This window comes from Hypanus sabinus, chromosome 17 (assembly GCF_030144855.1).
Source record: "Hypanus sabinus isolate sHypSab1 chromosome 17, sHypSab1.hap1, whole genome shotgun sequence".
Classification (NCBI taxonomy): Eukaryota; Metazoa; Chordata; class Chondrichthyes; order Myliobatiformes; family Dasyatidae; genus Hypanus; species Hypanus sabinus.
Genome location: NC_082722.1, coordinates 42,100,649 through 42,114,045, shown reverse-complemented (window position 1 = coordinate 42,114,045; position 13,397 = coordinate 42,100,649). Strand labels below are relative to the sequence as shown.

At 43.9% G+C, this 13,397-nt stretch overlaps 1 protein-coding gene across 2 annotated transcripts in view; it reads right to left on the bottom strand.

Moving 5' to 3' along the window:
* The window catches only part of itfg1 (integrin alpha FG-GAP repeat containing 1), a 246,169-nt gene that overhangs the window by 147,139 nt on the left and 85,633 nt on the right, over positions 1-13,397 (bottom strand). For both annotated transcript variants that reach the window (XM_059992924.1, XM_059992925.1), the window contains exon 9: positions 759-853. In XM_059992924.1, the coding sequence (XP_059848907.1) occupies positions 759-853 (95 nt within the window). The remainder of the gene's footprint in view (positions 1-758; positions 854-13,397) is intronic.

Genomic DNA, 13,397 nt, shown 5'->3' with positions numbered 1-13,397 from the left:
AAGCATATGATGCAGCTTTTAAGTTAAAGGCGATCAATAACTTTTCCTGGTAGGCTGCAGTATATATATTTTTTTACCAGTCGTTAGGAGATATTGGAATGTTGTTCGTGCACTGTTCAGCAAAAAAGTATACGCAACGTAATTTGTGTGTTACCGATACGTATGTATATTTAAAAGTAGCTGTGTTACAGGCACTGTTCGAAAAAAAGCATTTGCAATATGTATTTGTTTATGTTACCATACGGATTTAATTAAAAGTTAAAAAATCCTCACGTGTAATATCTTTCTGTGTAAATATCTCATATTACAACATGGGACACCTGCAGCTTAAAATCCTGTGCGGCTTGTACAAGTACAAAATTGATTTTCTTTCTAAAATTAGAGCGTGCGGCTTTTAATCAGGTGCGCTCTGTAGTCTGGAATCTACGGTAATTATAACGGGACCTTTTTGTTTGTCCTTTCTTTTCTTTACTAATCTTTCAGTTAAGATTCACAAATATAATTCCTTTAATTGTATGCTGTGTGCTGTCTGTTGTTTCTCGGCACTGAGTTTCAGCAGGGTAGCAAACTACAGAGCATCTACACAAACCGCGGTTTGGGGTAGAAGAGTAGTCTCAATTTCACAGGTTTGGCAGGACCGGAGAGTGTATTCTCTAGACTTGCGCAGCCAAGGAAACCAGCGTGGTTTCAATATTATAATATCAAAATATACTACTACTCTTTAAAATTAATGTCAGGCACTAATATGCTGGCCATACCTTCTCAGAACCTGGCACAGTCCGATAAATGGCACTTTCATGGCAGTTCTCATCTGTGCACACCGGCAATAGATGTTCCTGCTGTCCATCTCCATCTGCAACAGAGATAAATCTTCAACTTACTGAAGTGTTTGAAATAATTGTCATGAAAGTAAATTATATATCAATGTAAACAACAACGGAAGTAATCATAATGATAAATCATAATAAATACATAATATTTATTTTTATTTATGCAATGCCAGAACAGAAAGTGATTGGAAAGCTGAGCCTATTTGGGCCTGAACACCTCCCTCTGCAACTGGATCCCAGACTTCCTGACTGGGAGACCTCAGTCAGTCCGGATCGGAGGTAGTATCTCCAACACCATCACACTGAGCACGGGCCCCCCCCCAGGGCTGTGTGCTCAGTCCACTGCTGTTCACTCTGCTGACCCATGACTGTGCTGCAACACACAGCTCAAACCACATCATCAAGTTTGCCAATGACACGACCGTGGTGGGTCTCCTCAACAAAAATGACGAGTCAGCATATAGTGAGGAGATCCAGCGGCTAATGGACTGGTGCAGAGCCAACAACCTGTCTCTGAATGTGAACAAAACAAGAGATGGTTGTTGACTTCAGGAGGGCATGGAGCAACCACTCTCCACTGAACATCAATGGCTCCTCGGTAGAGAACGTTAAGAACGCCAAGTTTCTTGGTGTTCACCTGGCAGAGAATCTCACCTGGTCCCTCAACACCAGCTCCATAGCAAAGAAAGCCCAGCAGCATCTCTACTTTTTGCGAAGGCTGAGGAAAGTCCATCTCCCACCCCCCCATCCTCATCACATTCTACAGGGGTTGTATTGAGAGCATCCTTAGCAGCTGCATCACTGCCTGGTACGGAAATTGCATCATCTCGAATTGCAAGACCCTGCAGCGGATAGTGAGGTCAGCTGAGAAGATCATCAGGGTCTCTCTTCTCGCCATTACAGACATTTATACTACATGCTGCATCCGCAAGGCAAACTGCAGTATGAAGGACCCCACGCACCCCTCATATAAACTCTTTTCCCTCCTGCCATCTGGGAAAAGGCACTGAAGCATTCGGGCTCTCACAATCACACTATGTAACAGTTTCTTCCCCCAAGCTATCAGACTCAATACCCAGAGACTGGACTGACACCAACTTACTGCCCTCTACTGTGCCTATTGTCTTGTCTATTATTTACTGTAATGCTTGCACTGTTTTGTGCACTTTATGCAGTCCTGGGTGGGTCTGTAGTCCAGAGTAGCTTTTTTCTCCTGCGTTGTTCTCACATTGTTCAGTGTAGTTTTTGTACTGTTTCATGTAGCACCATGGTCCTGAAAAACGTTGCCTCGTTTTTACTGTGTACTGTACCAGCAGTTATGGTCGAAATGACAATAAAAAGAGACTTGACTTGGACTTCAAAGAGGACTAAGGGACCCCTGAAATAGGTTATTGGGTTGTCTGGTAGTTACCGTTTCACTCAGCTGCTTTTAAAGTGAATTGAACTACTTCTCGGAAGTTAGACTTAATCTCCTAAAAGCAACAGGTAGTTACTGCAATAGACTCATTGAAATCATGTAAGAATATTTTTCTCCACACATTTCTCCCCTTGAGGTTTTTTTTGAACTTTTTTCATTAAACTATATGGCTTTCACATTTGTTGGAGAATGTAGATATTGTCATGCAAAAAGCATGGAGAATAAGAATTTCAAACTCTACAAAATTGAATGCACAATGGCTTACTAAGTAGATTAAATATGGCACTTAAATAAAAGAAGCTTATAATGCTGCCAAAAGAGAATTTAAAAAGTAGTAAGTCTAAGGAGTATAAGATTTTGAAGAAGCAGCAATTGTTATCAAAAATTATTTGGAGAAAACTTTAACAAAAAAAAAGCCAGAAAATGTGGGTGTACAAGGTTGGTAACATGAGAGAATACAGTGCAGAATAAAGAAGCAGTTGAGGCACTTAACAAATATTTTGTACCTATCATCATCACTTCAGAAGACATAATAGATGCAATTGAAATGGAGGAAACCAAGCTTCTTTTAAGTAACCGAGCATCACTAAAGAGAAAGGATGAAATAAACTGGAGAGCCTTAAATATTTCAAATGTAATAATCCATCCTTGCAAAATACTGCCACTCTCTTATCCTTAAATCCCTTTCTAAGTTCCTTTAATAAGCTGACACAAGAGACTTGGAGGTATCAAAGAGTAAGGAGAGTGTTAGTGGCCTGAGACGGAGTGGTGAGCAGTCCTGATGCAGGCTGTCACCTCAAAACATTGACAACGGACTAGGTTGATAAAGGTCAAGACAATATCTTAGGCCAAGGGCCTGCACTGTGTTATACTATATTCTAATTCATCTCCCACTCACCCCCACAACCCTGACAAATATTGCTTCATCTGCTGAGTTTCTCAAGTGAACTGTTTGTAACCTATCAATAATCGGTGTTTTGGTTGAGAGCATGAGTTTGAGGCAGCAAGCACAGCGGTGCAGCTAATGGTGCTGCCCCATAGCGCCAGTGAGTCATCTTCAATCCTAACCTCCAATGCTGTCTGTCTGGAGTTTGTACATTCTCCCTGCGACTGCCTGGGTTAATTTGCACATCACAAAGATGATGGATCAGCAGGTTGATTGGCTTCTGTGAGGGCCCACTGTGGAAACTAGAGGTTGTCAACGGGAAAATGGGGAGAATCAAATGAGATTAGTGAGATGGGTACATAATAATTAGTGTGGATTTGGAGGACTGAAGGCCTATTTCCTTACTGTGCTAATCCATGACCATTTACCTTGAACACTCATAAAGTTATCCAAACGAGTGGATCATATTTCACATGGTTCCATTCTTATCCATCTATTACTAATCTCTACTTGAAAACAGAATGCAAAATAAAAACTTGAAATTTTGAGTTGGATCTCAGTGGGCAACGCCCAATTTCAATTTTGCAACAATCATTCTGCTCCAGTCCACTTAATACAAAGACAACAGTTGAACTTTAGAGATAAGGTAGTATTTACCTGAATGAGGCTTTAAGGGACATTAGTTAAGTATATCAGAGAAGTCTTTCCAATGGCTCAAACCTTGAACAAAGGAAGATGGTTTTCGAGGTCCATCACCCTTGTTATTACTGCAGAGATTACTTAGGGGAGTTCCTAGACCTTATCACCTTCAGCTGTGTTGTTACCTACTTTTCATCATTAGGTCAGAAGTAGCGTATTCACCATTATTCTGTAATAATTAATTTTATTTTTTGAAACTGTTCAGCAATTGAAGATCAAACACGAGGAAATCTGCAGATGCTGGAAGTTCAAACAACATACACATAATGCTGGTGGAACACAGCAGGCCAGGCAGCATCTATAAGGAGAAGCACTGTCGACGTTTCGGGCTGAGACCCTTCGTCAGGACTAACTGAAAGGAAAGAAAATAAGGGATTTGAAAGTAGTGGAGGGAGGGGGAAATGCAAAATGATAGGAGAAGACCGGAGGGGGTGGGATGAAGCTAAGAGCTGGAAAAGTGATTGGCAAAAGTGATACAGAGCTGGAGAAGGGAAAGGATCATGGGACGGGAGGCCTTGGGAGAAAGAAAGGGGGAGGGGGGAGCACCAGAGGGAGATGGAGAACAGGTAGGGTGATGGGCAGAGAGAGAAAAAAAAAACAAATAACTATATTTCTCAGGGATAGGGTAAGAAGGTGAGGAGGGGCATTAACAGAAGTTAGGAAAGTCAATGTTCATGCCATCAGGTTGGAGGCTACCCAGCCGGTATATAAGGTGTTGTTCCTCCAAACTGAGTGTGGATTCATCTTGACAGTAGAGGAGGCCACGGATAGACATATCAGAATGGGAATGGGATGTGGATTTAAAATGTGTGGCCACTGGGAGATCCTGCTTTCTCTGGCAAACCGAGCGTAGGTGTTCAGCGAAACGGTCTCCCAGTCTGCGTCGGGGAGGGAGATCGGTGGGAAGGGCTCCCTACGCAACTCCCTTGTCCACTCGTCCCCCCCATCCCTTCCCATCGATCTCCCTCCTGGCACTTATGCTCGTAAGCAAAACAAATGCTACACCTGCCCTTACACTTCCTCCCTTACCACATTCAGGGCCCCAGACAGTCCTTCCAGGTGAGGCGACACTTAACCTGTGAGTTGGCTGGTATGGTATACTGCATCTGGTGCTCCTGGTGTGGCCTTTTATATATTGGTGAGACCTGATGCAGACTGGGAGACCGTTTCGCTGAACACCTATGCTTGGTCCGCCAGAGAAAGCAGGATCTCCCAGTGGCCACACATTTTAATTCCACATCCCATTCCCATTCTGATATGTCTATCCATGGCCTCCTCTACTGTCAAGATGAATCCACATTCAGGTTGGAGGAACAACACCTTTTATACTGGCTGGGTAGCCTCCAACCTGATGGCATGAACACTGACTTCTCTAACTTCCGTTAATACTCCTCCTCCCCTTCTTAACCCATCCCTGACCTATTTAGTTGTTTGTTTTTTTTTCTCTCTCTCTCTCTGCCCATCACCCTGCCAGTTCTCCATCTCCCTCTGGTGCTCCCCCCCTCCCCCTTTCTTTCTCCCGAGGCCTCCTGTCCCATGATCCTTTCCCTTCTCCAGCTCTGTATCACTTTCGCCAATCACCTTTCCAGCTCTTAGCTTCATCCCACCCCCTCCGGTCTTCTCCTATCATTTCGCATTTCCCCCTCCCCCCACTACTTTCAAATCTCTTAGTATCTCTCCTTTCAGTTAGTCCTGACGAAGGGTCTCGGCCTGAAACGTCGACAGTCTCCTTATAGATGCTGCCTGGCCTGCTGTGTTCCACCAGCAATTTGTGTGAGCAATTGAAGATGCTCTATCACGAAAGACAAAGGTAGCATGTGTTTGAAAACACCACTATCTTCCTGCTCTTTTCCAAAATACACATCATCCCGATGTGCAAATATATCGGAGCTCCTTCATATTCATTGGATCTAAAGTCTGGAACTCTCATCCCAGCAGCGCTCTTTATAATAAGGAATGTAGCTGTTCAAGAGGTGACTCTTCACTATGTTTTAAAGCAGGGGTTCCCAACCTTTTTTATGCCATGGTCCCCTACTATTAACCGAGGACCCCTGGTTGGCAACCCCTGTTCAAAAGGCAGCATTGAATGAACAATAAAGTCAGCAAATGTTTTTAAAAAGTTGATTTTTATATTTACCAGCAAAACAGATTAAAATGGTATTTTAGAGTACTGGGATGGCCAGGAACAATAGTACACACATCTACTGAACAGTTAAGAGTTAATTTTCACCAAAATAAACATACTTGAATTGAGCCAATCACTAGTGAAGATTACAAAGATCTGTTATATGCTCAATACCGTGACTATTTTACAATCACTTCAGTCTAACATTAGACAGTAGGTGCAGGAGTAGGTCCAGCACAGCCAGGACCGCCATTCACTGTGATCATGACTGATCATACACAATCAGTACCCCGTTCCAGCCCTCTCCCCATATCCCTTGACCCTGCTATCTATAAGAGCTCTATCTAACTCTCTCTTGAATGCATCCAGAGACTTGGCCTCCACTGCCTTCTGGGGCAGAGCATTCCACATATCCACCACTCTCTGGGTGAAAAAGTTTTTCTGCATCTCTGTTCTAAATGGCCTACCCCTTATTCTTAAACTGTGGCCACTAGTTCTGGACTCACCCATCAGCGGGAACGTGCTTCCTGCCTCCAGTGTGTCTAATCCCTTAATAATCTTATATGTTTCAATCAGATCCCCTCTCATCCTTCTAAATTCCAGTGTATACAAGCCCAGTTGCTCCAATCTTTTAACATATGACAGTCCCGCCATTCCAGGAATTAACCTTGTGAACCTACGCTGCACTCCCTCAATAGCAAGAATATCCTTCCTCAAATTTGGAGACCAAAACTGCACACAATACTCCAGGTGGGGTCTCACCAGGGCCCTGTACAGCTGCAGAAGGACCTCTTTACTCCTATACTCAAATCCTCTTGTTATAAAGGCCAGCATGCCATTAGCTTTCTTCACTGCCTGCTGTACCTGCATGCTTGCTTTCATTGACTGATGTACAAGAACACCTAGATCTCGTTGTACTTCCCCTTTTCCTAACTTGACTCCATTTAGATAGTAATCTGCCTTCCTATTCTTGCCACCAAAGTGGATAACCTCACATTTATCCACATTAAACTGCATCTGCCATACATCTGCCCATTCACCCAACCTGTCCAAGTCACCCTGCATTCTCATAACATCCTCCTGACATTTCACACTGTCACCCAGCTTTGTGTCATAGGCAAATTTGCTAATGTTACTTTTAATCCCTTCATCTAAATCATTAATGTATATTGTAAACAGCTGCGGTCCCAGCACCGAACCTTGCGGTACCCCACTGGTCACAGCCTGCCATTCCGAATGGGACCTGTTAATCGCTACTCCTTGTTTCCTGTCAGCCAGCCAATTTTCAATCCATGTCAGTACTCTGCCCTCAATACCATGTGCCCTAATTTTGCCCACTAATCTACTATGTGGGACTTTATCAAAAGCTTTCTGGGAGTCCAGGTACACCACATCCACTGGCTCTCCCTTGTTCATTTTCATAGTTACATCCTCAAAAAACTCCAGAAGATTCGTCAAGCATGATTTTCTCTTCATAAATCCATGCTGACTCGGACTGATCCTTCTACTGCTATCCAAATGTGTCGTAATTTCCTCTTTTATAATTGACTCCAGCATCTTTCCCACCACTGACGTCAGATGGTCTATAATTCCCTGTTTTCTCTCTCCCTCCTTTCTTGAAAAGTGGGACAACATTAGCCACCCTCCATTCAGCAGGAACTGTTGCTGAATCTACAGAACATTGGAAAATGATTACCAATGCGTTCCCGATTTTTAGAGCCACCTCTTTAAGTACCCTGGGATGCAGACCATTAGGTTCCGGGGACTTCTCAGCCTTCAGACTCAGCAGTCTATCGAACACCGTTTCTTGCCTAATATAAATGTTCTTTAGTTCATCCTTTACCCTAGTTCCTTTGGCCACGATTACATCTGGGAGATTGTTTGTGTCTTCCCTAGTGAAGACAGATCCAAAGTACCTGTTCAACTCGTCTGCCATTTCCTTGTTCCCCATAATAAATTCACCCATTTCTGTCTTCAATGGCCCAATTTTGGTCTTAACTATTTTTTTTGCTATTCACATACCTAAAGAAGCTTTTACTATCCTCCTTTATATTCTTGGCTAGTTTACTTTCGTACCTCATTATTTCTTGGCGTATTGCCTTTTTTGTTATCTTCTGTTGCTCTTTAAAAGCTTCCCAGTCCTCCAGTTTCCCGCTCCTCTTTGCTATGTTATACTTCTTCTCTTTTATTTTTATACTGCCCTTTTCTTCCCTCGTCAGCCATGGCCGCCCCTTACTCCCCTTAGGATCTTTCTTCCTCTTTGGAATGAACCGATCCTGCACTTTCTGCATTATTCACAGAAATACCTGCCATTGTTGTTCCACCGTCTTCCTTGCTAGGGTATTGTTCCATTGAACTTTGGCCAGCTCCTCCCTCATAGCTCCATAGTTCCCTTTGTTCAACTGTAGTACTGACACATCCGATTTTCCCTTCTCCTTCTCAAATTGTAGGTTAAAACTTATCATATTATGGTCACTACCTCCTAATGGCTCCTTTACCTCAAGGTCCCTGATCAAATCTGGTTCATTGCACAACACTAAATCTAGAATTGTCTAGAATTCTCCCTGGTAGGCTCCAGAACAAGCTGTTCCAAGAATCCATCTCAGAGGCACTCCACAAACTCCCTTTCTTGGGGTCCAGTACCATCCTGATTCTCTCAGTCTACCTGCATGTTGAAATCCCCCATGACAACTGTATCATTACCTTTGCGACATGCCAATTTTAACTCTTTATTCAGCTTACACCCTACATCCAGACTGCTGTTTGGGGGCCTGTAGATAACTCCCATTAGGGTCTTTCTACCCTTAGAATTTCTCAGTTCTATCCATACTGACTCTACATCCCCTGATTCTATGTCCCCCCTCGCAAGGGACTGAATATCATTCCTCACCAACAGAGCCACCCCACCCCCTCTGCCAGTCAGTCTGTCCTTTCGATAAGATGTATATCCTTGAATATTCATTTCGCAGGCCCTGTCCGCTTGAAACCATGTCTCTGTTATTCCAACATCGTACTTGCCAATTTCCAACTGAGCCTCAAGCTCAGCTACTTTATTCCTTATACTTCGTGCATTCATTTATAATACTTTTAATTCGTTACTCCCCTCTCCTTTCATGTCAATTCCTATTTCACTTGGCCATACTGTATGATCTCTTCTTGAGCTTTCTACTCCATTGATCCTGTTGTCCTTTTTAACTTCTCTTATTTTCACTTTCCCTTTACATCCTTATATTTCCAGTTCATCCCCTCCCCCCCATTTCTTAGTTTAAACACATCCGTGTTGCAGTGGCAAACCTGTCTGCCAGAATGCTGGTCGCCTGCCTATTAAGGTGCAACCCGTCCCTTTTGTACAATTCATCCCTATCCCAAAACAGATCCCAGTGGTCCAAGAATGTAAATCCTTGCTTCCTGCACCAGTTCCTCAGCCACACATTCAGATCCATTATCTCCATGTTCTTGCTCTCTCCAGCACGAGGAACTGGAAGCAAACCAGAGATAACCACCCAGGAAGTCCTGCTTTTCGGCCTTCTTCCGAATTCTCTGAAGTCCCGCTGCAGAATGTCCTTCCTCTTCTTCCTGATGTCATTTGTGCCGACATGCACTACCACTTCCGGCTGTTCACCTTCACCCTTGAGGATTCCCTGCAATCAGTCCGTGATGTCCTGAATCCTAGCACCAGGGAGGCAGCACACTATCCTTAAATCTCTCCTGTTGCCGCAAAAACCCCTTTCCGTACCTCTTACTATGGAGTCCCCTACTACCACGGCTCTTCCTGATGTCTGACTCCTCGGCTCTGCTTCTGCACCAATTTTCGGCTCGCAGACCTGTCCGCCTCTCAGACTAGCAGTATTTTCTGTCCTGACAGCTTCCAAGAGGGTGAACCTGTTTACGAGAGGTACATCCCCTGGGGTCTCCTGTACTTCAAGCATCCCTTCCTTCCCCATCGTCGCACCCTTTCTCTCTTCTGGTATCCTCGGTGTAACGACCTCACTGTAGGTCCTGTCCAGATAACCTGAGGTCATCCAGTTCTTTCTTCAGTGCTACAACATGCTCCTTCAGAAGCTGAATCTGGACACACTTTCCACAGCTGTAGCAGCCGGGGGCACCATCAGTGTCCCTGACCTCCCACATCATGCACGTAGCACACTGAATCAGCTTAGCGGTCATGTGTTCACCCTCTCCAATTGTGCCTGGCGTAGTCTCCTCCCTCAGCCTCCTCGCCGAAGACTCTCGAGCCAAAGACTAGCGCTTTTCAGTTCCAGGCAGTTCCCTTGAACAGTCTGAACAAATGATTTTCTGATCACTTTAGACTGTTCTCATCAACAGAAACTGATGTCCTATTTTGTTTACAAAGGAACTATCTATTTTCTGTGAAGTCATTTCAGTTAATTTTCAAATGAGCTTCTGTGCTGACTTGGTCATTCAGGTCACTGGAGTTCCAAAGCTATTTACTTGTCTAGAATTATGCTTAAGCCATTCAATATGCAGTTGTTGTACCAAGTCTGTTCCCAGGAAATTAGGTTTCCTAATTAAATGCAAATAAAGCCTCAGGGACAAGCACTTGCAGATGAACAGAGACCTGCTCAGTGGGACCAATAATTAGCACAAAAAATGTCACGCTTAAATTGCCTAAATAAGCAAGTGGAGCAGAAATCTCACCGGCTAGCAACAAAACAACATATCTACTTAATGTTGAATTCGTATTCGTTTTTGTATCTTTGTTGTTTTTTTTGCAGAATCTCGACTTTAGTAAAACATAAAAGAAATAGTCACATGTCTTCATCAGCATCTTGCTGTTTCACAGCAGGTTTACAATTCCATATCTATTACCAGAACAGAAGCCACACTTCCAATTGCAGAATGTTTGTTTCATCTTCCAAAAATAATTCTAAGTGCTGCTTCTTGGGTCTGCATTGCTTAAAAGAGCTAGCTTAGCATTTTTATACATGAATGCAGTTATTTTTGCCATACAGTAACTAGAATTGTTGAATATTCTAGCATTTTTTCTTTTAATTTCAGATTTCCTTGAGTTCCAGTATTTTCTTTTTGGGAAATTGAAATGCAATTGGTAAATTAATTAAAAATTACCCATTAGTAGAATTTCTTTCTGGATAAATTGGTTAAGAAACACTAATTTAAATTAACTGTTTACATTAAAAGTCAATTCCAAGTCTGACTTCTAGGTCTGATCGTTTAACCTGTAGCATGTGGTGGCTTTAATTTTTCATTACATCATGTTTTTTCTATATTCCTCTATGGGTTCCTGGCAGGTATCGTAAGCAATTTGATCTAAGGTTTTTTTTGTTCCCAAGAATCATCCTGCAAGTCTACATGTGCTGAAAGTCTAGTGTGGAGTGAGGACTGGCAAAGTGCAACAATCTTCGTTAAAAAGGCTTGGCACAGCTTGCATTGTGGACCATGAAAGAACAGCTGCATTTTTATTTATGATGTGGGTAATAAGGATAGGACAGCAAGGAGTCTGCCCAATTAGTGAAAATAAAAAATTTAGTCTTCCTCTTCTTCTGGCTACAAGATCCCAAATATCTTTTGCCCATCTTCCAGTATTCCCTAAAGTGCATATTGTGGTGTCTGCATGAGTAGAAAATTCAATTTTCCCACCTCTTCTCTTTCCATAATTCCCACTAAACAGCGTAAGCTTAGCAACTTCTTCACTCAAGCTCTTTGATAGATCACCAAAAAAAGCAATCACTGACCCATAGTTACATATCCCAAAAATCACTTGCAAACATTTAGCAATTGACCTAATTTCAGATGACTATGTCAATGTAACGACCTGAGAAAGGGCTCATTGCTAACGTAATGGCTTTTGTCGGCGAGAGATGAAGAGAGAGAAGATGCGAGTGGAGAGAGATGGTAGACCGCAGGACGGAGTGGACTTGGAGTGAGGGTTCGGAAATCGATGATGTTTTGAGGAGGTTGATGGGGAACGAATGGGACGGAAAATCGTGAGCCCCAATGTGCACATTAGACTGTTTCTTTTTGTTTTCGTTACATATGGTGTACTGTCTGATATTTTGTGGTATGGATTTGTAACTGGGCAACACATCATGCAGCATCCACACAAACAAGATTTCTCAAGTTTGGCTGGGCCAGAGGCCGTCTTCCCTTAGACAAACACGCATGCTGGCTGAACCTGAAGATTACAATTGTGGGGGTATTGTTCGGGATTGGTTTCGTTGGATGACTTGTGATTGCCCTGAGCATTGAACCAGTGGGTTGTGCATTTAAGTATGTGCTGGTATGGATGCTGACGAATGGAGCGGTGGCATACCTGCATGGGGTTACCGGTAACTAATGCATGCGTGTTGAGTGGGGTGGATATTCGGCCCTGGGATGAATTGTTAATTTGAATTTTGAGTACCGTTAAAGTTGCTGGCAAAGTTACGATTGCAGGGCAGAAGTTTGATAAATTGGCGGGCTCAGACGAGTGCTGATGTAACAGCAGTGGAACTGTCCGCTTCTATCAGTGCCCCAGGTGAGGCTTGTCCATACTGTCATGGAGGAGGGGAGTGTAGCGAAGTGGGCTGAGTTAAAAGTCGAGCATCCTGTAGCTGGGGGCAGAGACTTCAAAGACAGGGTTCTATTGTTTGAGGAGTGAGGGGAAAGAGTGGTCGGATTTGGAATGTCTAATTAGACCCCACCCCCAGTGAGGAGTGAGAGTTCTGAGTTGGCATCAGACCTTACCTCTCTGGCAAATAAGTGGCCCAGTGCACAGGCATAGGGTCCCCACCAGAAGCTAAGAATATTCCTTGGAATAACACCCACCCCCAAGGGGGGAAGAGGCAGAGCAGACCTCTCAGTTGCTAGATGAGTGGCAGTGCTCTGATGACATAAAGCAACAGAGATCGATTGAGAGTTTGAGGGGGCAGGCTGCTGACATGGTGAGAGCTGTGAAAACTCGGTACCACTTAGCCAACACTGCCGATATCCTTGGAAGCATTAGAAAACGCATTTGGCACGACAGGGAGCCCAATGGGGTTTCAGAACATGTGGCAGGAGAAGGGGGAGAAGCTTTCTGCCTATATTTTTCAGCCAGAAAGGTAGCTGAATTGTTTGCGGCACAGAGGGGTCATACAGGCGGCTGAGGTGGATCAATTAAGAATGGACCAGATAGCTAAGGGTGCCCAGTCCCAGGACCTGATTGCTCGGGGTCTCTGGCTGTCTCATTAGATGCGCCCCCTCCCTCTTTTGTTGAGCTGATCAAAGAGGTATGGGAGGAGAACGTGTCGGAGGCACAGGAAGGCTCTGTCAGCAGGGTACAATCCTCGGTAGTAGCCCCTTGTGGTGAAGTGACCACAGCTAGCCCAAACCGGGGGGGGGGTAAAGAAGATTGTGGCAGAGCCGAGAACTGAGATGTCCCAGGTGTTAACAGCGGGTCTGGACCCCGCGTATGATAGGTCTGGTAGAGGGGAGAACCCC